Below are 27088 nucleotides of genomic sequence, written 5' to 3'. Positions count from 1 at the left end.
CGCTCAATTCTCCGTATAAGGGCCGAGGGCTGACCACTTTCTTTATCACGATTTTTGAGTAATTTTGACACTTAACGGACATTGTTATCAAGTTGATTTAATTGGTGTTTTATAGTATCAATTTAAAACCACCATCGTCCGATCTTTAAACAATAAAAAATATTTTATCGACTGACAATTGTTATCTGCGGTAAATCTACTGAACACCGGCTAGCATCTAATATCAAACAAGTCAGCGAAAATACATGTAATACAAATAGTAATAATAACTACAAAAAATGTACATTTGTTTATTGTAAATACGCATGCATCCTTATGAATAAAATAAAATTGTGTTTAAATTTGATTGAATTGAATGTGTACACCAGATGCAGAAATTAAACATGCCGGACAGCTCACACACTTTTCATACTGTCCATCCTCATGTAAAACCTTTTGCAATTGACGTTCAAAACGTCCTGACGATTCTCGCCCCATTTCCGTCTGTGATCATGCATTCGCCGGTTTTGAATTACTTGCGCCAGCTGAAACCGAGTGACCTGGTCGCCGACTCATTGCCCTTTTTTAATTGAACCACCTCATATGAAGATGAAGGAGTATCCCTAATTTCATGGCAAACTTCCCGAAAGTGTGATTTCTAGTTTTTTAAAAGGGCTTTATAATTCGCAATTAACTATTTATTTCAACATTTGTCTATATTTTAACATTATATGAAAATTTTGGCGTGCGTCGATGTTGTGATGCCACGGTTATCAAAGTGTATATAGTTTGCAACGGATGTAAAAGTATAAGATAAAAGTATAACTTACTTAATTGTAGATATAAAGACTCTCGTTCGATTCATATCAACCAAGGTTGTTTTTATAACTTTTTTAACATACCTCGTATGTAACCATTATCACATATAAAATGTCTATAAAGGTATAAAACAGATAAGAAATAGAATACTCTTGTTAATCTGATTCAATTCTATATTGCTATAGAAGAAATAAATTCAAATTAAACTGAGTCAACTGCTATAAGATTTTAATTAGTTTTACATTTTAAAAAGCTATTTTGACATTATTGTTGTGAAGTAAATTTTTGTACATATTAATTCATTATTTAGCGTCCTTCCACACAGAGAGCGAATAATGCGATAAATCTAAGCTAATATTTCCCCCATTATATGAAAAATGTATCATTTAACTTTATATGACAGATGACTTCTAACTTCAATAATGTAAAAAAGTGCTTATTGATCAATTCCAGAATAAACCCAGCTAATTTGTAGTTATAATATTGACTCAATTTCACTGTTTTCGAACATTCGGCTCGTCCAGAATAAAATAAAACCCAAACGATAACACACACATAAAGTTAAAGAGTGAAAGATTTTTATACAAATTTCGAGAATGTGAGTAAAGTCACTACCTAGATAATCTTAAATAACGCCTAGGCCATCGATCATAGACCTGCATATGGAAGTATTGCAAGTGGAACAATTATCTGTACATGTTCAACAATATTTGTCTAGCATGATTTTTGTTGTAAATTTTTTACATTGTGATTGCTTGCTGTCGGACAAATCTTAATTATGAGAAGCAAAATCATTGTATTCTTGCTGGTTAATATAAATTCAAATTTCATCATATTGAGTCTTTGAATTTTATAATTCCTGTTTCATGCATGCATGGTCTGTTATGAAAATACAATCATATTACATATTGTATACATTAATTAGTAAACCTTAGTTACTAAACAACATATATTGTTCTTATTTTTACCTGTAAAATGAAAAATCAGTACACGTATTCAGCTCTTCCCCAATATTTTCAGTAAAAGTTATTAAAGAGCGAACGCGAAGTGACCTTGGGTAGTACATCACTTTACATAGTGTTTCGTAATGATGATAATTTGTGCCAAATATAATTTGAAAGTTTTAAGCAGTTAAAAAAGATATCGTTGCGCCCACATGTCCCAGGCCATCTCAAAAACTTTTCAACAGAATAAAAGTTATCGACAGACACACTAATGCCTTGTCCACATGAGTAAATGACAAAATGTGTTTAATAGAGTCTTTGAAATCATTAATGAAATTACTATAATATTAAATCTAATTTAAGCTAATTCGGTCTCAAGTTATTGATCCGACAACTAGCTCACTGTTGCCAAAACCATATTACATTGGTCATCTACTGGCCATGGACTATATCCTTACTAACTTTACCAAACGTAGGAAGTTATTGATCGGACAAGGATTATATACACAGTGTTGCTGTGAACTTGACAGTTGATTGACGTGTATGAAGGATCATAGACAATGTCCCACAAAGTTACATGAACCACTGCTGATTCCATGTAAAGGTATTGATTCGCCAAGGATAACATGGCCACATACAAAACTCTCCCCCACTTTTCAGAAATAAAATCTGGAATTCTTAATGTGCAAAAAATGTAAAACATAAGCAACTACTATGTATTTCTAGAAGAATTTATTTTCTGATTTACAATGGTTCAGATGGCTTAAGACTTTAATCTAGAAGTCACCATTTGTGTAGTGGTATACAATGAAAAGTGGTATGCCACACAATAATAAATGATAAAAATTCATTTGTATTATTTATGCATTATCATATCTAATAATGTTATACCAGTATATGTAAAATAGATATGACACTGTAGTATGCTCAAATAGCCAGCCTGAAATAATGAATATCATAGTCTTAGTTCCTTGAATTTAAAAGCATTGTTTTCTTTAGCTGGTAAAACAAACTGAAGCGACAAACTCAAATGTGAAAAATACAAATTGCAGGAGCTTTTTTAAAACTGAGCTTAAATAAGTATGTTTATACAATTATAAAGTGCTATAAGTATTAAAAGAATTTTGAATTATAAATTAACATACACATGTATAAGCATCTACATTATATTATCAATAGTCTACATTGAAATTTACCATCAACACAATATAGCTTTTGACAACTTTTTACAAATATTATCATACAGGTTATATAGCAAGTTAATGAAACAAGTGTTTCGATCTAGATCTTGTATTTATCTCAAATTGATTTTGCTAGAACTGGCCTTGGCAATTTAAATCTTTTTTTTTTCTAAGTTCTAATTTAAATCTTACGAATTTCACTGGTCAAAGTACATACTGTGGCAGTTTCTGACCAAGCTTAGAGAATATTTTTATTACCTCAGGAACTGGTTTACACAACAAATGAAGTGTGATAAGTGTGATCTGGTATAATGAGGTACATAAGTGCCATATACAAGTTTATATCAAGACAGTCTTCAGATGAACGTTTTATTATATTATACTTCCTTATATTATTATTATGACCATTATATAAAGTGATGATCACGTCAGCAACATTATGCCTGATACAACTTTCACATGTATGCAATGCTAATTTTCCTGCTTTCACATGTTGCATACACAGTATATTTAGCAAAATATTAACTGGTATAAAAAATGTAATATATATAAATGAGCTTGTAAGTTCTTGCATTATTTACAGCAAATAAATCAAATGATTACTTTTCATTTTAATCTCTACAACTTTAATATTAAAACATAAACATAGTAATATGGAGCTAGCAAGAGATTCCCTAATATTTATTTCATTTAACAGATCCAAATTCTAAATTGATAACAAGTCATTATGAATAATACACAAATACAAATTGTCCAACTTAACATTGTTGGAAAAAACAGTTTAATTTTTATTATAATTTGAAATGATAACATACATGTTAAGTATCATAAAATTTAGTTGACATAATTATATTGTTTAAATATAGAAAATATATGATTGATGTCGGGATGAAGAAGGTTTATCCGGTGTCAGAAGTGTATCTTGGCGAGCTTTAGCGAGCCATGATTCACTTTCGCAGCGAACGGGATAAACCTTCTCCATACCGACATCAACCAAGTATTTGATTTATCCTGCTTAGTTCATGTTTTTAGAATAATCAAATGGTTTCATTCTTCTTTTTCCACGATAAAATAGCATCTATATGCAGTTTTGTTTTGCTGTTAAACATGTGACATCATCATGTGACGTAATGACTGGAGATAGACAAGTTTATCCGGCAAGGCTTTATCCAGCTGATGATAAAGACAGTAGCAGGATAAAAAACTTTCTGTCATCATTATACAAACTCTACTTCTTTCACAGTTTCATGTACCCTTAAAATAAACCCAATATAAACACCCAGTAGAAATCTACACTAAAAATGTTTAGTCATGGACAATGACCTACATTTAATTTAAAAAAACAAAAACAAAAAAAAAAACAAAAAACTTTTGTATAATTTCAAGTAAATACCATCAGAGATTGTAGCAGTGGAATTATACAATAATGTATTTTCTTAATTCATATAGAGGTATTATTCATTAAAATCAATGCTTAAGCTATGTCTTTAATAATGACCTAAAATAAAAATGACACCAAAGTAGTGTCTTCAAAATTTATAGAGATAGAACTTGCAGGCAAAACCGTAAGTTTGTCAAGTCATAAACAGGTAAAATTTCATAGAAGTCCATACTAGAATTGGATCCTTGACAATTGTTTACCATTCTGAATTCCTGAAGACAGGTGTGAAGCTACAAGCCAAAACATCTTTAAATAACGCTTCTTATAGTGATTTCGCAAAACCAAAATTGAAAATAACATAATGTGTAGAAAACATGAGAAGCTGTATGTATAATTATGGCATACAATAAAACATAGTATCACAGACAAATCTGTAATCAATATATAAAAAAAATATTTAACTTGATAAATATCATTTTTGAAACAAAAAAGTTTAACAATAAGAATTGGATTGGGTTTGATCGAGTGTATTATCCTGCCAAGAAAAACAGCATCCATCAATGGATATCTTTCCCTGTTGTATTAGGCAGCTTGATGGCCGTCAACCCTCCAATAGTCAATAAAACTGATACCATAATCATCGGCACAGCACAATGGACATCCACTAAACTCCCGAAAGAAACATTCCCGAGGATGGCAGCAATCCGACCTACTCCAGACTGTAAACCAAATGCTGTTGACCTGCAAGTATATAGATTTAAGAAATAATATATCCGAAACAGTGATTTTATCGCTCAATAACATCACTGTTTGGAGTTCGGATGCGAGGAATTATATCACGAGAGCGTAGCCCGAGTGATATAATGATGCGCATCCGAATGACAAACAGTGATGTTATCAAGCGATAAAATCACTGATTTGGATATATTATTTCGATTCTAACACGACATCAACAAATAAATGTTGCCGTACTTGATAGTTAAGCAAAATTGCGCCTGATTTGTTTCCATACTTATTTTCAGCGCGTAAGATTTTGAGTGGTTACGTCACGTGTATAATGATTACGTCATATGTCTAAATATAGAAAGTCAAACTGTGCATCTGTTGCATAATAACACACACTTTCTGTTCCTCTATGTTCAATAGGGAAAAATGCGGGTCATTTTAGAATTGTTCATTAAGAATGAAATCCTTTATAAAATGGATATTTGTTTGTTTGTTTGTTTTGAGTGGACATATAATATCTTAATGAAATTTGCTGTGTTAATATTTCAAGATAAGCATTAAATTAATGTTGAAATCCTTTATACAATATATACATGTAAAGGAAATTTGTTTGTTTTGAGTGGACATACATTATCTAAATGAAATTTGCTGTCTTTATATTTCTTCAGAACTCTTGAAAGTAATAGCTTTATAAAAGGTGCCTGTTCTTGTCTGTAATTTTGCATTGAGGGGCACCTGAGGTCTTCCTCCTTCAGTAAAGATGGAAACAATAATCTGATCTCTACTGTGTTGGTGAGACATAAAACCCAACCAAAAAAAAAAAAAAGAAAAAAAAAACACATCCCCAACCTGTCATGGTGAATAACACAGACTATGACATTTGGATTATAATTTATTGGTGTTTTTACAGGACTTGAACAAACCAAGGAAACGGGCAAGATTGAAGAATTAAAAACTAGCCTCAACTAGTCAGCTATGAAGGCATTATTACTGATCACCAGATTCTTTAACTAATTAGTAAACAAACATATGACATACCTGACAGCTGTAGGAAAAAGTTCTGCCTGCAGGACATCTATAGCATTCCAGCCAACTGTAGTTACCGCACCAAATGCGCAAGATATGAGTAAATTTTGAACTTTACTGTGAACAATAGGTAGAAAAAATACAGTCACACCTGCTAACACCATACTTGTTGCTGAAAATATTATATCAGAAATCTTTTCAAAAAGATAATTTTAGCAAATTAGTGTCTGAGTGTACATTATACAATTACCTTATTTTCACAGCATTTTTCTCGATTTGATGTAGAACAACATGTTTTGTTAGCCTGTTATAGTTTGGGTATTGATGATAATTCAACCTTACATCTATGCTTGGAGCAATTCTCTATTCTAAAACTAAAATATGACAACTTTTCCACATCAGTTAAAGACATTCACATTGCCTATTTAAGTCCTTTTAAAGAGACCATGTATGAACCAAAGTCCATTATCTGATCATCGTATCGATTTATTCAGGGAATAGACATATACACATACAATGTTATCACATATATCAACTTGCATATATATAAAAACACGCACATAAATGCAACAAAAATAATTATAAGATTAATTAATGAGTATGTATGTTCTTTGTAACCCTAGGATTGCCCATTAAGCTAAAAGCTTATTTCCAATACCCGAGCTGTCTTGATAGCAGTGAGGCACTCAGAATCAATTGTTATCTTTTTCTTCAGCATTTATTGTATTTTTTTCCAATATCATTTCAATTGTTTTATCTATTTTTCTGTTTAATATACACAATCCTATACCGGGTGACAGTACAGATAGGAATATCTAGCTTAAGGGTAACTGTTAACAGCTGTAATGAGGCTCTGCCAAGTTTCCCCTAGACAGTTACCTGAGAGCTAGAGACAACAGCTGGTGTTTGATTCTTTTTTCTGGCATATTACATATTAATGACATTTTACAAAGATATTTCTAAAATTGATATTATTACTCGACACTTTTTTTATAGACGCTAGCATATGAATTTACAACTTTATTCATAACAGAACAATGACGTCATCCTAAGAACGCAATTCATTCATAAAAGGAGCATGGAAATGATGTCATTTAAAACACGCAACTTGTCTTACATGGGGGGTGTCAGACAGGTTTTCCTAGCACCAGTGTAAACAATGGATAATTCTGTCTGATAAGCCAGAAATTGCTATTCAGTAATGAGTATGCACAGTAAGAAAAGGTAGTGAATAATTTCACTATTAAAAATAAACACCTAGCAACCATAATGTTATGCTTTAACTAGCCATATAAATTCCATATCTTGCAGCAAAGCACAACCTGAAAAGACTTTCTAAATTTACATTTCTTACCTAGAAGTGGTTTTCTGCCTACTTTATCCATTATTAAAATGGTAAGTATATTTCCTGGAAGATTTGATAATGCTGTCATAAAGCCTTCAAAGAACACCCAATCATTGGGAATGCCATTGCATGTTGTTGTATCATTAGAAGATGTTGTATTTATTGTTGGATGACTACAAGGCGAGCCCCCGTACTTCTCAACTCTTGAAAAAATCTCTGGGAACCACATCCATAACCCATAATATCTGCAACATGAAATCATGCAAAATTTGGAAATCTGATTCTAACATAATATTCAAATCATGCAAAATCTGGAAATCTGATTCTAACTTAACATTCAAATCATGCAAAATCTGGAAATCTGATTCTAACATAATATTCAAATTATGCAAAATTTGGAAATCTGATTCTAACATAATATTCAAACTATTTCTGTGGCTGAGTGGTTAAAGTTAATGATTTCAAACCACTAGCCCTTTACGGCTGTGGGTACGAATCCCGCCATTTCAAGATTCTTTTATGTGAGGAAGCTATCCAGCAAGCTTACAGCATGTATATGGTTCTACTAAAGTTCCCATTCATGCCTAAATTAATGTACAGAGCATCACCTCAGGTCTTTCATCATCAGTGAGGCTGGGAAGTTGCTATTACATGACCTTTACACTGTTGGTGCAACATAAAACCAAGCCAAGAATGAGAAATATATGTTAATAGATATAGAAATATAGCATATTAGCCTATTGGATCTATTAACCCTTCTTTGCTAAATATCTTGAATTGACTTGTCCATCTTTCAAACTAGACGAAACCATTAATCATTTTAGGGAAAATTTCAAAATTATTACTGACTGAATAGCCAACAATGGAGACCATGATCAGATGAAACAGATGCCTGCTGAGCTTAGTTAAGTCTGCACTGGCTGCATGAGTAGAAGTAGTTGCCACCAGCAGACTTACGTTTAAGATTGCACATTGTGATGACTTGTCTGACTCTATCTTGTTTACATTGATATGTCTATATTATTACTGCAACTACTCAAAGCAAGCCCAGCTCTTAAAAGACCTCAAAGACCTGCCACTATCAAGAATTTAGTTCTCAAAAGCTTTACTGTAACATTAATTAGTTTAGAAACTTACCCGAAACTCAAAGTGAAGTTAATAACTATCATGATGACAGTTGTCCTCAATAAAGTTCTACCAAATAATTCCTGAGTTTGATGAAGTAACTGGAAAGTAAGAAAAATCAGAACATTTTATATAGTAATCCTGTATCCTTCACTAAATGCCTAATAATTATCATTTTAAACTATATACTGAGATAACATTTAAACAATGCTACATGTTATGTAGTACTATCCTGTTGACCATAGGGTTTCTGACAAAAAAATTATCAACAGTTTTGCTATACAAGTCTATGGAAAAATTGTAATATCAAACTCCAGGGCTATAATTTTATTACGTTTGATAGAGACCCACTAGACAATGCTATATACCAAATATCAAAGTTCTCAGCTATGTAGTTCTACATAGTTGAACTACAAATAAACAACTGCCCCATGGAGAAGGGCTTATTTTGATCCAAGGGGCATAATTCCAATAATTAGTGAAAAACTCTGACAATGCTAGTAGTTTAATATTTAGCCTTAGCCTAAAACAGTAATTTACATAAATACTACATGTATATACATGTACATGTAGGTTATAAAACTGACAAACTTGGTACAGGATCATCATACAACACCATTTTTCAATATCAAAATTCTGGCAAAGAGGATCCTTCATGAGAGCAATAAAAATATCAAGTCTATCAGCCAAACTTGCAAACTCTGTTTGATGGAGTGCAGAGTTGTCTATACTGTGCAAGTCTTTAGAGTTTGTAATCCTTAATCACCCAGCTTAAAGTTGCCAAGAAATGATTAATTACAAGATTTTACATGTACACCAATATGTAACTTACATGTCTCGCACCTTCTCTAAAAGTTGATTTTTCTTCTATAGAATCCTCCAATTGAACTATACCGTCTTTATCTTTTGTTAATATTAATCGTGATATCTGCAGAAATGTTCATGTCAAAAATAACATAATAAAAATATGAAATCACATTTGAATGTCAGTCAAAAAAATTGCATGTTCTTCTAGCTAAATTCATGACAATTAAGTTCTTTGGTAATGAATTACTCGGTATACAAGAATAATACATAAACTAGCATAAAAATCTTACTTGTTCCATTGATTATTTCATATATAACATTTTTATATAGAGGATACTGAACGAGTGTAGTTTCAACACTTAATTCATTGAACAAGTTGAATAATATTGTTTAAGCATTGAATCTACAAGACTATAAGACAATATTTTCTTCATAATTTTCAATACTGTAACTTTTAGAGACTTTTAAGAAGAAGTGGAAGAGAAAAATATGAGGATTCCTACAGTACATTGTTTAAAATATAAGACAAAGGGTTAAAATAGTATTACCTGCAGTGGTCCACTTCTACCATTTACTCTATAAACTGTTCTTAAACTGTCTAATGCTTTTCTCTCCTTGCCCATCTAAATATAAAATATTTTAAGCATATCAATTTCCTTGTTCTGTTTACCACATTTTTATTAACAGGAAACAGTGTGGATTGTTCTGATTCCCTGATTATATACAAAGGTACCAGTCTATAGTGTTCTAATTCCCTGATTATTTAAAAAGGAACTCGTCCTTTGTGATATTCTAGATATTGGGTGAAGTCACTGATCTTTGATCTCTCTAAACTAACACAGCATTTCTTTAGTTGCAGAAACTTGAATGAATAGAAGTGACTGGCAAAAAATGTTAATGCCTTACTCTCAAAGCTCTTTAGTTCTTATAGCCACTATTCATTGACAGTTAATTAATCACATGATGGAAGCAAAATTTCTAGATGGATTTGAACTAACTTACAGTAAGGAAAAATTTTGGACTCTCTGGCATAAAGGCAAACATTGCTGCTGATGTAAGGCTAGGTATTGTACAGATTGCTACAAAAATCCTCCAACTGTTGTATGTGAACTTCTCAGAAAAAAATCCAAGTTCTGGATGTGGAATTACTGCCCAGGCCAGCCCTGTACAAAGCATAAACATGATACAAATAGAAACAAAACAATCATCAGATGGATTTCTTACACCACTTTTCTAATCTCAATGCTTAATATGTAAAGAAGAGTCTGTAGGAATTCACAAAGGAAAATATTTCAATAAAATCAACAATATAGTTATGTGACTTATCTTTAAGATAAATATCCCCTACAGTTATGACCCAGTAGTACATGTATTATTAGAAATTTCAGGGGCATAGCTTAGTGTTTCTGAAAAATTTTGTAAGTTAAGAAAGGTCTATAATTCAATTAAAACACAGAGATACTAATTTTTGATATGACTTTTAACTTGTTCCCAAAGACATTGTGTAAAGTTTAAACAAGAACCTACAGTATTTGTAGAGATCTTGCATGCAGAACTAGAACAAAAATTTATCAACTGCACAAAAGGCGAGAACTAAGTTTAAACCCTTACTAGAGTTTAGTTTTCATTGATTATCATAATGAAGGTATGTGTGATGTTTTAAATTGATACCATCATTATAGTAAAAACTGACCTTGTACACAAAAAACTTTCATAAGGCATTTTAGTTTAGTTTTAGTTCACACTGGTCAACAATTGGTCAAAATCTAAGCTCCAACTATTGTGGGCTTTGGACAGTATCTTAAAATTATGATCCAGAAAATAGGTATGAGGTGTTAAATGAACCTTCATCAGTGGTTAATAAGATAAGAAGTTTAATTGTTGAGCTAAATAATAAAATTGAAAATTTAATATGTAGTCATCTTTTATGACTGTTTGAAAATATTGGTTGAGTATAATATACATTGTATGTATAAAAATTCTTAAGTAACAGCCAACCATTATTTAACTGCAATTTATTTAATTCTCAATTTAAAAAAATAACCAAAACATAACAAAAAGAATAATAAGGTCTGTTTTCAATGAGACTTTAATAAATCTTATACAAACTTGATCTAAAATTCAGTGATGAAGTTATCAAAATGAATAAAATGGAAACCATTGTTTTAATTTAGAGACCAAGGTTTTCATTTAAGTTGATGTTGGTACTTACCGGTAGCATTATTTGTAGCTCAGTAAGATTTATAGTTTTACTGATCATACTATAGCTGACCTAACAACAATATGGGGTAAATACATGTTACTACAAATGGACAAAAGTAATCACTCCCATGTACCTACAAAAGTGGGTAATTAGTGAGTAGTTAACATTTAAGTCTCCAAAAGTGTTCCTCATTCATCACTGTAATTTGGAACTATTGCTGGTTACATTGGGTGAGCTTGTATTCTTTTTTTTTTTTTTTTTTTTGCAAAATAAACAGTCCTGTCATGTTTTCAATTGCAATGTTGGCACCAACCCCTCCCCCCATCTTTTGCTTTCTGAGGAGGGATTTGCTCTTTTCTTCTCACTCTTAAAGTATTGATTATGGCCGCATAATTTAAATTACTACTAGATTAACAAGAGGGCCATGATGGCCCTGAGGTCGCTCACCTGTATATAGCCCCCCCCCCCAACACACACACACACCCATAAGAAGATGTTTCATGCTAAACATCTAAGCTCTAGCTCATTGGGCTTTTTAAAAGAAGATTTTTTTTAAGTTTTTACTATACACATATAGTTAAAAACAATGACACCCCTGGGGCGGGGCCAGTTTTGACCCAGGGCTTTTATTTGAACAAACTTTGTAGACACTTACTAGGAGATGTTTCATGCTTAATATCTAAACTCTAGCTATTTGGGTTTTTTCAAAGAAGATTTTAAGTTTTTGCTATACACATATAAGGACAATCAATGACCCCCGGGGCGGGGCCAATTTTGACCCCAGGGCTTTTATTTGCACAAACTTGGTAGACACTCATTAGAACATGTTTCATGCTAAATATCTTAGCTCTAGCTATTTGAGTTCTTTAAAAGAAGATTTTTTAAGTTTTTACTATATGCATATAGGGAAAATCAATGACCCCCTGGGGCGGGGCCAATTTTGACCCCAGGGCTTTTATTTGAACAAACTTGGTAGACACCCATAAGAAGATGTTTCATGCTAAACATCTAAGCTCTAGCTCTTAGGGCTTTTTAAAAGAAGATTTTTTAAAGTTTTTACTATACACATATAGTTAAAAACAATGACACCCCTGGGGCGGGGCCAGTTTTGACCCCAGGGCTTTTATTTGAACAAACTTTGTAGACACTTACTAGAAGATGTTTCATGCTTAATATCTAAACTCTAGCTATTTGGGTTTTTTCAAAGAAGATTTTAAGTTTTTGCTATACACATATAAGGAAAATCAATGACCCCCGGGGCGGGGCCAGTTTTGACCCCAGGGCTTTTATTTGAACAAACTTTGTAGACACTCCATAGAAGATGTTTCATGCTTAATATCTAAACTCTAGCTATTTGGGTTTTTTCAAAGAAGATTTTTTAAGTTTCTGCTATACACATATAAGGAAAATCAATGACCCCCGGGACGGGGCCAATTTTGACCCCAGGGCTTTTATTTGAACAAACTTGGTAGACACTCATTAGAACATGTTTCATGCTAAATATCTTAGCTCTAGCTCTTTGGGTTCTTTAAAAGAAGATTTTTTAAGTTTTTACTATATGCATATAGGGAAAATCAATGACCCCCTGGGGCGGGGCCAATTTTGACCCCAGGGCTTTTATTTGAACAAACTTGGTAGACACTCACTAGAAGATGTTTCATGCCAAATATATAAGCTCTTGCTCTTAGGGTTTTTTAAAAGAAGATATTTTAAGTTTTTTCTTTTGGGTGCCATGGCAACCAGAGTTCTTCATGGAATTAAATTCTTTGAACAATTTTTAAAGGTGACCACCAAAGGAACATTCCTGTGAAGTTTGGATGAAATTGGCCAAGTGGTTTATGAGGAGATGTCATTTAAAGTAAAAGTTTACGGATGCCGGACGACGGACGCCGGACGAAAAGCAATCACAAAAGCTCACCCTGTCACTTTGTGACAGGTGAGCTAAAAATCCACATTTTAGTCTAACACTCTATTAAAACATTATACAGGTAAAATCTCAACCATTCTACCTTGTATATCTCTATCTAGGAGTCTGTCTGGTGATATACACACTGTTAATTCTCATGATGCCCAAATTTGTAAATAAATCTTTATTATAAACATAAACAAACAAATGAAATGCTAAGTAACAATACTAGAGCATAGATAACCACATAAAGGTTTAAGTAGTCTCTCTTTGTTACCAAGATCCAAAATAGGGTTCAATAACCACAACTATTGTTTGAGCAATTAGGTTTGAATACTAGTAATATGATTTAAGTAATTGGAAAGAAGTTTCAAGTATTTACCAGCAGCTATTATATTCCCCATCATCCAGAATGTGGCTAATGCACTTATCATGGTTCCCCTTCGCTGTTTAGGAAGAAACTCCGTAAAATAGGAAAATATCACAGGTATGCTTCCACCAACACTGAAATTTATACATTGTTAATTTATGTTTACCTTTGGTCTGGCTGCATCAAGCTATTAAGTGCCTATAATGTTTTTTATTCTGCTACAATTGGAGGCTTAATTATACCATTCTGATGTAAAAGTGTCAGGGCCTCAATCTATAGAAAAGGGGCATAATAAGAAAAAATTTCAAAAAAAAAAGAAAAATGTCCCTTGACTTCTTTTCTCATCTTTAATAAAGAAGGTAACTATGGTTTTTAGTAATTATCATGTCATTAAGAGACACAATTTATATCTGGGTACAAAAGTAGCAATGATTCTTTTTCTGATGTAGAAGACAACTTTCAAGCATTCCTAGTGAGGGAAGATTTAAAAAAAAAAGTCTCACTTTGCCTTATTAGTATCAAGCACTAGACTAAAACCAATGACATTTCTGTAAGCATAACTGGATAACTGCGTATCACAGTTCATTCAATAAAGTAATTGATAAGACACTTACCCCACACCACTTATAAACCTCATTATAAGAAACAGCCAGAACACTTGAGATGTACTTGACACCAAACCACCCAGCCCATTTACTGTCAGTGAGCCCATCAACACAGAACGACGCCCAAACTTGTCCGCCATTGAGCCCCAAAAATAACCGCCTACCATCATACCTACAGGTAATATAAAGTTTGACATTGTGAATTGGCTGCAATTTTCAACATAGCACAAAAATCACATTGTAACACTTCAAACCATACATATCAAAACATCTGATAACTACATCTGATAGTATAAAAATCAAGGAACAAAATTAATAACAATACAAGAGTTGTCAAATGGACTATAGGCTCAAATATTGCCAAAGCTTGTGCTTGATATTAAAAACAAGAGATATGTAAAATTCTTAAATGTTTGCAAAGGGAAATAATTTAGTAACTCTTATTTGTTTTATATATTCATAATTTTAATGTTAAAATGCTATGTAAACTCACACACAGAACATGACTTTATGTTCACTCTTTGGTGTTTTCAAGAAATAAGGAATTTTTTTTTGCAATGAATAAATCGTACTTGTCAAAATTTGAGGTCTGCAAAATTTCTTTGATATTTCGTATAAAAGCAATGTTTTTGAGTTAAGCTAGTACCAAATAAATTAGTCACTACTACCAATATAATTTTTCATGCTTTCAACATCAATATCAAACAACATATTCTTCTTTTTTTATAATCTATTGTGTGATAATCTGTTTGAATTACTGTTAGCAATTAAGTATACTACATACTGTGTATGATATAAGTTAAACCTTTACTTATTCCCATTTTGCTGCAAATGTCAATTAAAATGCAGAACTAGAAAAAAGTTAAGCACCTCTGAGAATTTTGTATACATTTTCATTTTAAAGCAGCCTACAATAATATTTGCTGTAGCTAACCATATTTATTATTGCTTGTGACTAGGGGTTATGACGAGCACTGTTACCCACCTACAAATATGATAGCATTGAGCCATCCCTTGTCCTCGGAGGATAATTTGAGGTCACATTGAGCAGACGGCAGCATGAAGGACACTGAAAGTACTTCAATGGCATCACTGGACACTGCCCATCCACACAATGCCAGCAATATAATGTGAAACTTTCCATAACCTGAAATTTACATCAGAGAAACCTGACTTATTCAAGTTTTTTGTTTTAACAGTTTATTTAAACATTCCAATATTTCTTGATAGGAATCAAATTCTAAATGTAGTTTATCACATAAACCGCGGCGCAGGAGTGTAATAAAGCCATGTAATAAAAGCGATATTACACTAGTGTAATAACACTTTGACATGACGTCATTTGCGCTATATAGAAACATAGCCTTAAAGCACGCTAATGTTAGCGTTACACTGTAGGCGCGTCATTAAAAAATTACTCATTTTAACAGTTTACTGGTCATATTTTATATATGTGATAAATAGAATATTATATTCGTGTAGATTCAATACTAAATTTATTGAACTCGTTGAATAAAACAATATTATGCTCGCCAGAGGCTCGCATAATATGATTTTATTCAACTTGTTCAATAAATTCAGTATTAAACTACACTCATTTAATATCCTCTATATATGGTATATGTAGTAATCAAACATAAAGAAAAAATAATGTAAATCTAAATGAGAAGATGAAAATAGAAATTAAAGAATATTCCAAATACATAATCAAGTTTATCAGCCTTTAGATTTCTCATCAAAGTAACTTTCTTCTAAAAATTTAAAAAAAGCCTGATTTAGATATATTTAGATTACCGTACAATAAAAAAATATCTTCTTCAAGTAACGATCAGTGAAAATGGACTGAATTCTTCAAAAATGCAGTAACATAGAAACCTCAAATTTGCCATAGCTTTTGAGCTGAAGATACAAATGTAAGTATTATGCCACTAAACCTATGGATTTTCGGATTGAAGCTTTTGATTGTATCAGTATTGGGACCATACATTCCCAGAAGATATCATAGCTGGTTTAAGTAAGACAAAAGAGCTATAAAAATATATTTATCTTTGCTAAAAGAACAAGTTTTACAAAAAAAATCTTTAAATTTTACAAAGCAATCTCTGCACAGTGGCCTTTGGTAGAAAAAATAACCTCTTTACAACAAGTTTCAATTTTCTTGAAGTAAAACTGTAACTTCACCATGAATACATGCATAACCACTTTTTATTACAACTTAACTCTCAGCGACAATTAAATCATTGATTCCCAAAGAACATTGCTCTTTAGAGTTTGCACTGTACATAAGAACCTTAACAACTATCAAGTGACTAAGAATTCTGACCTACCTATTGTCTTTAACGCTGCCTCATAGGAAACAGGCTCATCACTATTATCTGAAACAACAAATACAAGTACATTATGAAATATCTATATCCACTAATCACTTCAATTATATAGCATCTTAAACCAAAATATAAAACTATATATAACATAATGAAATATCTTCACACATCATGTATACATGTACATGTATATATATATAGTTTGCTACAAGAGCAATATTATAGACAAGGGATATCAATACATTTTTGTGGTTCAAGATGAAAAGATTGAATTCCAATCTTATATCTCAGATTTAGTAACATATGTTCAGGTCTTGGCAATATATTGAACAGCAAAATTTATTTAAAGGCTAATTTACTTATGAAAAGAGCATATCAATAGTCATTGCTTCTTAACCTGTATTAGAATTAGACATCAGATTATTATTTTGATATATTATGTTGGGACATCATCAAAATGCGCTTAATAGCTTTTCTTATTCAAAAAGTTTTTTTTGTGTGTGTATGACTATCTCTTACAACAGAACTATAAGAAACAAGACAGTATTTAAATAAGTATGTGAAATTCTATCAAGGTCAAATCAGTTTAATTTTATTTTTGATTTGACAGAACAAAGCCCATACTATTATCAACCACGAAGATACCAGGATTGATCCAGAAATAATATCACTGCGTTATAAGGTTTGTCACTTTGTTTACCCTGCCCTTTTTACTTACCAAAAAATGTTCCTCATTCAACTCAGGAAATAGATGATCAATACTTTTTTTCTAAAAATTGTGCATTGTTTAAAATTTACCCAAGACTTTCTCGAATTGATTATTGCCATGCCCTAAAATTACAATAGTTTTCTACGCCTTCGAGACCGGCAATAATAGTAATTTGTTGATTAATTATTACAATAATCAACCAAATTTGGTTCTTGTCATTTTAAATTTTTTTTAAACAGGTTCGAATCTTTACATGGTAGCTCTAGCATGAGTATCACTGCAAAAGAAAAACAGATGTCAATTTCTAAATAAAAACATTGCCAAAATCAATCTAAAACTAAGTGTTCAAAGCACAACTATAAGACAAGAATTTTCTCAAACAAAACACATCTATAAAGTACAGGAATTTTCTCCAAAAAAAAAACAAACTATCATACAAAAAGATTCTCCAACAGCCACAACTATTTTTAAGACAAGAAATTTTCTTCACAGCACAACCCAAGCCCATAATTTTTCTCCACAGCACAACTATTAGACAAAGAATATTCTCCACAGCACAACATAAAGACAGGGCTTTCTCCACCAGTACAAAACTATTTAGACAAGAATTTTCTCCACACAGGTCAACTATCAGACAACAATTATCTCAACAGCACAAGTATAAGACAAGGGAATTTTTTCCACAGCACAACTATTTAGACAAGAATTTTCTCCACAAGAACAAGTATAAGACAAGACTTTTTCTCCACAGCACAACTATAAGACAAGAATTTTCTACACAGCACAAGTATAAGCCAAAAAAATTTTCTCTACAGCACAAGTATAAGGCAAGAATTTTTTCTCCCACAGCATAATTATAAAACAAAAAATTTTCTCCACAGCACAACTAAAAGATAATAATTTTGTTCACAGGACAATGCTAAGACAAGAATTTTTCTCCTAAGCACAACTAAAGCCAAGAATTTTCTCCAAAGCACAACTAAAGCCAAACATTTTCTCCCAGAGCACCCAACTTTAAGATAAGAATTTTCTCCACAGCACAACTAAAGCCAAGAATTTTTTCCAAAGCACCAAACTAATTGCCAACAATTTTCTCCAAATCAAAAACTACAAGAAAAAAGAATTTTCTCCACAGCACAACTAATGTTAAGAATTTTCTCCAAAGCACAACTAATGCCAAGAATTTTCTCCAAAGCAAAACTTTAATGCCAAAATTTCTCCACAGCACAACTAAAGCAATAATTTTCTCCACAGCCACAATTTATAAGACAAGAATTTCTCCAAGGCACAAAATAATTCTTAAAAATTTTCTCCAAAGCACAACTAATGCCAAAAATTTTCTCCACAGCACAACTTATAAGAAAGAATTTTCTTCCACAGCACAAGTAATGCCCAAGAATTTTCTCCACAGCAACAACTATAGTCTAAGATTTTGGCTCAACTTCTAGCACAACTAATGCAAGAATTTTCTCCACAGCACAAAACTATAAGACAAGAATTTTTCTCCCACAAGAACAAATTTAATGCTAAGAATTTTCTCCAAAGCAACAAACTAATGCCAAGAATTTTCTCCACAGCACAACTAATGCCAAGAATTTTTCTCCACCAGCACAACTATTAAGACAAGAATTTTGCTCCCACCAGGCACAACTAATTGCAAGAATTTTCTCCCCAAAGCAACAACTTAAAAAAGGGCCAAGAATTTTCTAAGTTGTAAAGAGTTCAACATCCATGCTAGGGTTATAGACCTTTGGAAAATTGTTCTTCTTCTTATTATTATGTAAATACACAATTTCGAATAGGTAGCAAAGTCCGACATTCTTCAAATGAAAATAATAAATGATTGAGATAAAAAGAATTTAATTAATAAATTCTGCTTCAATTTCTCTAACCTTTTTCTTTCACTATAAAATAAAGAGGATCCCCTTCATTCAAATATCCATTTTCATAATTTTGAATAATTATAAAACACACATACACTAATTAGATTAAGATGACCCAGTATTCTTTACATTTTATTCTGAATCATAACCTTTAGCTCAGTGTTCATACATTATTTGTTAATGTTATCAATCTTTGTTTCTACCATTGAACTGTTAAGCTCTTGCCTATAGATGCAAAATTAAAATATCAAGGGAGACTAACCATTTTTACTTAATATTAACTAGGAGTTCAACTGTTCTTGACTGTAACTTTTGTTACAAGGTTTATTCAAATGAGATAATCAAATTAACTCTACGTAAAATAAAAAATGACCTGAATTGACATTTTGATTGAACTGCCATCAGGTTTTAGTAATAGTTAACCAAATTAATATAATATGTTAAAAACCTTTGATAACATGTAAGTAGTTGGGTCAACAAAACCACTATGAAAAAGTTTATTCATACTGGTTACGTTGACACAGAATGGAAATTTATAATTGAAAAAAAAAATCTTATTCACATATTTAAAGGAGTAAATTCTTTCAAATTTGCCAACATTTTAAGATTTTTTCATGACTTTCCCAAATAAGATTTGATGTATTTGATAAGTTTATCCATACTGGTACACTTTAATTTACTGTGAATATCAACTGTTATCAAACAATGGTGATAAGTTTTATTATGATTACATTATTTTTCACATGGCCGTTTAAAGTACACTGATGGAAAATTACAAAACTTCATGGCATGAGAAAGTGCATGTCACGCTGCTAATAAGATCATAGTCCTACTTATTGAATAATGAGTTTATAAAAAAGTAACCTCTTGTTATAACACAGAATAAATTATGGTCTTATATAGAACATTACATGGACAATGCTATAGGTCACTAGCTATTATAGCTTATATTATACTTTTGCCTATGTTACTGTTCTATTTAAAAATTTTATGGTAAACCTAATTTTTATGAGGAGCTAGGTCCATAATAAGCAACAGCTTAGGTGAAGTTCTATGCTATCTTAATATACACATGCATATGAATATTATCAATGTAAATTGCAAAGTTTTACATAAATAATATAACATATGATAGAGCTGTCATCGATAGTAACATTGTTGATTTATCGTTGATATTTTTCTGTCAATCAATAATCAATATAACACATTTCAAAAAAAAATGATAATTTTGACTTATTAATTAAATGTCTAGAAATGTTAGGAAAATTCACCCAAAACATATACATGTACAGAGAAGCAGGTGCCCATGTCTAACAATATATGTTGTTATAATTATAGTAGCAATATTTCACAGTAATGATGACAAAAAAATGGTCTGGAAAAAAATCACGCAATGGGCTTTTATAAACAAGACATGAACAGTACATGTTTTCATCTGAAATCATCTAAACAGGTATAAAAGTGAATGACAGACAAGTAAATGTAGGTTATTATTGATATATCAGTGTATCATTGATATTTGTCATCTGATATTGATATATCGTTGATATGCCTTGCCTTGAATAAATGACAGTTCTAACATATGATGATCTGTGCATGTTTGCAGCCACATGTTGATCTGTTGTACATCCTTGAGGAAGGAAGCCAAAACACAAATCTAACAAGAAATTTGTAACATACTGTAAAATGGTGTACAACTACATTATTACTGTTTAGCTTAAAAATTAACCAATAACCTGGCTGAATTTCTTAAATGGACTTGTCCAGCTTTTATTTTTGGAAACATTCCATTATTCCTGTTTTGGAGTATATCAAGATTGAAAACTGAAAGTTATATATAATAAGTCAGTTGAACAGTTAGAGGCTGTTTAAACTGCACATATATGTTGCAAACACTCAGCTGGCTGGCAAAGCTTTAATCGACTACATCACTTCATTAATGGTATGGGTTCGGATATAAACTCATTAAAGGTTGTTAATCAAAAGCCCATATACATGTAAATTAGAGACCCCAGGTAATTTTTATTTTCCTACTTTTGGTAGTAGACCAAGGTCAAACCCATTGGAGAAATATTTTTGAAAAAAATGTGTGAATTTTTAAGAAACAAGAGGGCCATGATGGCCCTGAGGTCGCTCACCTGTATATTTTGGTCCCCCACCCGCCGGTCAAATCCCCCACCCCCCCCCCTAACGTTTGCAGGGCCAAATTTAAACCCAAAGGCTTTTATTTGCACATCCATAAGAAGATGTTTTCATTGCTAAACATCTAAGCTTTTAGCTCATTGTCGGGCTTTTTTAAAAGAAGATTTTTTTTAAAGTTTTTACTATAAACAGTATAGAATAAAAACAATGACAGAAAATGGCCCCTGGGGCCGGGCCAGTTTTGACCCCAGGGCTTTTTATTTGAACACAAAACTTTCTAGACACTTACTAGAAGATGGTTTCATGCTTAATATCTAAAATCTAGCCTATTTGGGTTTTTCAAAGAAGACTTTTTAAGTTTTTGCTTATACACATAATTTATAAAGAAAATCAATGACCCCCGGGGTGGGGCCAATTTTGACCCCAGGGCTTTTATTTTTTGAACAAACTTTGGTAGACACCTATTATGAAACATGTTTGCATGCCTTTAAAATTATCTTAGCCATAGCTCTTTGAGTTCTTTAAAAGAAGATTTTTTTAAGTTTTTACCTATTATGCATATAGGGAAAAATCAATGACCCCCTGGGGCGGGCCAATTTTGACCCCCCAGGGCTTTTTTATTTGAACCAAACTTGGGTAGATCACCCAATTAGAACATGTTTCTTGCTAAATATCTTAGCTCTAGCCTCTTTTGGGTTCTTTTAAAAGAAAGATTTTTTTAAGTTTTTACTATATTGATATAGGGGAAAAATCAATTGACACCCTGCGGGCGCGGGGCCAATTTTGTCCCCCAGTCTTTTATTTTAAACAAACTTGGTAGACACTCACTAGAAGATGTTTCAATGCCAAATATCTAAGCTCTAGCTTCATTATTGGTTTTTTAAAAGAAGATATTTAAAGTTTTTTTTCTTTCGGTTGCCATGGCAACCAGAGTTCTGCATGGAATTAAATTCTTTGAACAAGTTTTAAAGGTGACCACCAAAGGAACATTCCTGTGAAGTTTGGATGAAATTGGCTTAGTGGTTTATGAGGAGATGTCATTTAAAGTAAAAGTTTACGGACGGACGGACGACGGACGGACGCCGGACGAAAAGCGATCACAAAAGCTCACCCTGTCACTTTGTGACAGGTGAGCTAAAAACAACAGCCAAGTTGTGGATATTATCATGATTCAAAACATAACAATTTAAAGCAGTTGGTACAGTGTCCCTATCTAAAACATTGAATGAGCAGAATATGCAATACATGCCCTTTCTATATGTATATAACTTAAATTTTCACCATGGTATTGTTCACCGTAAGTAAGTTAAGTGCATATTAAAGTATATCAATATTGTGACTATATCACAAAACATAAAGTTATTGTTCTGAGTAAAGAGTAAATTACAAGTATGATAAAGAGCTAGATATAAAGAGCAAGTATAACAGTAAAGTACACAAAAATGAGTTATCGGTAACCTTAACACTTCAATGTTGACAAAAATATACCTATATTATCATCTGTCAGTAAATGATCCCTCTCCTCTACATCATCTATATCTGTATCCATCTTGAATAATTTTCTCCCAGTTGTCATAGTAACACATTTTATAATCTTAACATTTTGTATGTTCACATATACTTAATATAATATTTGTTTTGTTACCACTGTCAATATTTCTCATGATTCTGTTAAAATATTAGATAAAAATTGTCCCTTTTCTTCTTATTTTAATTCCAATGTTTCTATACTCTGTATATAAAAGATTACTTTCTAAATTCATGTACATGTATAGAACACCAATGAATATAGCTCATTAGTATCTCAGATAAATTCTTAGTACAATAACTACAGTAAAAATAATTTGGAAAGTGAAATGTTCTTTTATGAATGAGTCTAGACATGATCCCAAATCATGGACAAATCAATTTACAATATAAGTAAATTTATTTTCCTGTAAAAGCAGTTGTAATTCTCTACCTAACTTGTTTGTATTTTCAACAACAACTACACAGTTTGTGAAAAAATTCCGCCAGTATTAGTCATACATCATCAAGGGCATAGACAGGCCTATTTGAAAAGATAGGGATATTTTCTTAAAAATTATTGTCCAGAGGAAGCATGATTTCTTTTCATTCTAGATAATAAATATTGTTTGTTTATGAGACTTTCTAGTAAGCAAAATATAGGCACAGGCATACACCAGACAATCAGAGACATTACAATAATTGAGGCGCGTCACGACAAAACCAACATAATGGGTTTGCGACCAGCATGGATCCAGACCAGCCTGCGCATCCCCGCAGTCTGATCAGGATCCATGCTGTTTGCTGTCAGTTTCTCCACTTGTAATAGAGTTGGTAAGCGAACAGCATGGATCCTGATCAGACTGAGTGGATGCGCAGGCTGGTCTGGATCCAGGCTGGTCACAAACCCATTATGTTGGTTTTGTCATGACGCGGCTCAATTATCATAAATTTATACAAGGTAAAGTCTTTCCTTTGCAATGTACAAGTAAAAAAAGTAAAACATAGGATTAAAAGGGTACCCTTCATTTCAAGTCTCTTTTTTATTCCAAGAATGGATGACACCTGATAAGTTATCTCTTATCCAAACCAGAGAAATGCTGAATTATCACTGCTTTTATACATAAATTTATCAATGAGAAATTCTCTTCAAACTGAGGTAAATACTGGGGTAGGTTAAACCAAAACACTTCCTCTTAACATAAGAATTCATCTTTAAACAATAACAAAAGTATAAGTTGATGACAAGGTGAGAAGGGATTAGATAAATCAGCAATTTTGTCATTCTATCATTCAAGTTGTTCATGTCATCCAGTGCGAATGTTTACTAACAGTTCTTTAAAAAAATGCACAAATTCAATGTTTCAAAGATATCTTATACTTCATTAAGCAAAAACAGTCAGTTCATCATCAGCAAAAAAACAGTCCGGGTAAAGCAAATAAACTAGGCAATTTTAATCAGCAAACTTAGTATTATCAACCAGAAAATGTACATTAGGTGCATTTAAGTCAAGATCTGAACCTAAAGCAAGGGGTAATATTTTCAACAGTATCTTGGAAATAGAGAACTTTACATTAGTTAATTAGGAAGTAAACAGGCTAATCAAAATATCACATTGATAAGTATGCTTTGATTTAACTTTAAAGTAATGCACAGAACTGTATATTACTATTCCTCCAAAACACATTGTGAATGCTTTGTACATAAACAAGCTGCTCCTTTGTCTCTAAATCCCAACCACACTAAATATTTTAAACCAACTTATCCATCTTTTAAAACTGGATAAAACCATTCCCCATATTTAGAGAAAATTCCAAAATATGTACACTACTGTAAGAATTTCCAACAGTGCAGGCCATTATAAGATAGCATGATCACTCAAGCCAGGGCACAATCACCACCAATTACTTTAAAGAAATAGTATACATGTGACCAGGAAATGGGTGATAATGTAATTCTCATGCGAATGAAGAATTATGTTTGTTGCAACTCACTGAGAGTCCGAGATGTGACAATATTAAACTTCACCTTCAAACTAGAAGACCAAAGCATTCAGAATGTATGGGCGCAGACATCTTCATATTAGGAAGTGTTATTTAAAGTTTGGGGGAAAACAAAGTAACTAGGAGCAGACAACAGAAAACAGACTATATTGTCGGGTTCCTAAATTTGCCCCTGTCCTAGAGGCAACACCATTACTATGGATGTCAAAAAGTCTCAACAAATAGTCGTTAAGAAAAGAAAGAGTTGGATATTTTTAAAGCAGCACACCTCCAGATTCATGATAATTTTCATGAAAATTTTGGAAAAGTATTTAATATTAAAATATTGTGAGGTGAACAAATAAAGTAATTTAAATAATGCAATCGGCACTTACAATCCAAGAAAATTACCAAAAAGTGGTCAACATATGCAAAAATAGCCCTTACTGCGTTGGTAACGCAGTAAAATTATGGTGATAAAATACTGCAAAGTCAGTCCTAAACCATAGATGACATGTAAAATATAACTTTGATCTTCAATAATTTTACCTTTCTTAAAATTTTAGTACATTCTTCTCAATATTGATTTTCTTGAAATAGTTCGGCTCATCTGGAGTTTTAAACATCAAATTAAATCTAATGTATCTGCAAAATTTCTTCAACACAAAACGCTTGGATCATTAGACAAAATGGTTTATCAAACTAGCACTATAAAATCCTTAAAGTAACAAATCATCGCCACCATAAAAGCATCATATTGTCTAGCCTGGTTTCATACCTTCATTTTCAACGGAATATAGTGTAAGGGAAAGGAACTCCAGACTACGTACAGTCTTTTCAAAGTTTAAGCAAACAACATACTGGAGACCACCAAAACCGGACAACCACCAAACCCGAACGACCCAGAAAATGCTTAATTTAGATTTTTTTCTTTGTTCAGTGGTTTTCAATCTATCAGTCACTTTATTATCAACATGCATGTTTCTTCTATGATTAATAAAATTTATTTCAACTTCCGTAAACGGTAATATTTTATTGTCTATTTCAAGAATGTTGACGCTGAAAATTGGGGCATCAAGTGTGCAATACCTGACCTCATATACCACCTATAATCATTTGCAGAGTAAACAATAGAATATCCAAAACTTCAGCATTTGCTGCTGAAATATTTTATATTATGTTAAAATAAAAAATTAAAACACAAAAGCTTTTATTGAATTAAATCAGCACCATGCACATATCTGTCCGGACACATGGTACTGTAGTGTGGACAATTCAGGTAATTTTGATACCCTCCTTCACAGGCCTCAGATATAAGCATCAACACAGTCAGAAATATACAAACGAGTCTGTTAGTTCGGAGAAGATCCTAGCTGTACTGAGTAAAATTTTCAGATCTCTAGCTTTAAAATTATAAAATCTGTATGGAAAAATGTTAAAAAAGTGTCCGGTTTGTGGTAGCCAACCAGTACTGTTATAACTATATATAAGAGATTTTACAACTAAATGAACAAAGAAAGCAAGCATTAGTGAGTGACCATGGGATTAAATCGTTAAATATTTCTGAGTGCAGTATCACTGAGGTATATTAGAAATGAATGATGATTCAACATCAACAACATTTCAGCAGTCGATTTTGTTCCTGAGAACTTTAATAAACTATAATCAATAAAATTATATTTTTAAAGATAAATCTGCATTTCTCCCGTTTAGACCCATTTTTATAAATTTTGTGTACTAGTACCCTAGAAAGAATTTTGATAAGCTAAACTAAAACCGATATGTTCGGAAGTTTTTTATGGAAGTACTTATTAACTCATGATTTAAGTTTTTTATGGAAGTACTTATTAACTCATGATTTTAATTTTAAATAACGTTTTTTTACTTTGTCCTTGATATAATTTTTGCCTTGACAGTTCTATGACGTGGTAACACTTTTTATGGGAAATTTTGATCTCGATGAATTTATAAGCTGTTTACAACATACTGTTGCATGTACATTTTGAATGATTATAAACTACATAATATATCTTAATTTTTAATACAACAAATGGATTTAAAAAGACAAAAAAGATCTTTGAATGAAAAATCAGATTTCGATGTTTACTTTCTAATGTTTACATG

The 27088-nt window shown here is 32.0% G+C and overlaps 1 protein-coding gene across 3 annotated transcripts; it reads right to left on the bottom strand.

Moving 5' to 3' along the window:
* Window positions 1-2556: 2556 nt before the first annotated feature.
* Window positions 2557-27088, bottom strand: LOC132723857 (synaptic vesicle glycoprotein 2C-like). 3 transcript variants are annotated; one of them, XM_060708675.1, is made up of 13 exons: window positions 27072-27088; window positions 22964-23207; window positions 16745-16792; window positions 15403-15564; window positions 14427-14589; window positions 13825-13946; window positions 10336-10496; window positions 9882-9956; window positions 9359-9454; window positions 8539-8627; window positions 7411-7646; window positions 6069-6228; window positions 2557-5045 (listed from the first exon to the last, which is right to left on the bottom strand). In XM_060708675.1, the coding sequence occupies exons 2-13, from the start codon at window positions 23049-23051 to the stop codon at window positions 4862-4864; spliced, it is 1584 nt and encodes a 527-aa protein (XP_060564658.1). In that variant the 5' UTR covers window positions 23052-23207; window positions 27072-27088; the 3' UTR covers window positions 2557-4861. The 3 variants fall into 3 exon arrangements, with proteins under 3 accessions (XP_060564658.1, XP_060564646.1, XP_060564654.1); XM_060708663.1 differs by lacking the exon at window positions 27072-27088 and adding an exon at window positions 25514-26238; XM_060708671.1 differs by lacking the exon at window positions 27072-27088 and adding an exon at window positions 24004-24107.

Source organism: Ruditapes philippinarum, unplaced genomic scaffold, assembly GCF_026571515.1.
Source record: "Ruditapes philippinarum isolate M1 unplaced genomic scaffold, ASM2657151v2 ctg3161_1_1_1_1, whole genome shotgun sequence".
Lineage (NCBI taxonomy): Eukaryota > Metazoa > Mollusca > Bivalvia > Venerida > Veneridae > Ruditapes > Ruditapes philippinarum.
Note: the sequence above shows the minus strand (reverse complement) of the source record. Positions and strands in the feature narration are given on the sequence as shown.

What these genes read in the sequence shown, in the direction of transcription:
- LOC132723857 (XM_060708675.1), bottom strand. Translation starts at nt 23,051, where the DNA reads ATGACAACTGGGAGAAAATTATTCAAGATGGATACAGATATAGATGAT. An exon ending in TTAGAGAAGGTGCGAGACAT is followed by an intron (nt 8,628 to 9,358) that starts GTAAGTTACATA and finishes CTTACTTTCCAG; the next exon opens with TTACTTCATCAAACTCAGGA. An exon ending in CTTTTTCCTACAGCTGTCAG is followed by an intron (nt 5,046 to 6,068) that starts GTATGTCATATG and finishes ATATACTTGCAG; the next exon opens with GTCAACAGCATTTGGTTTAC.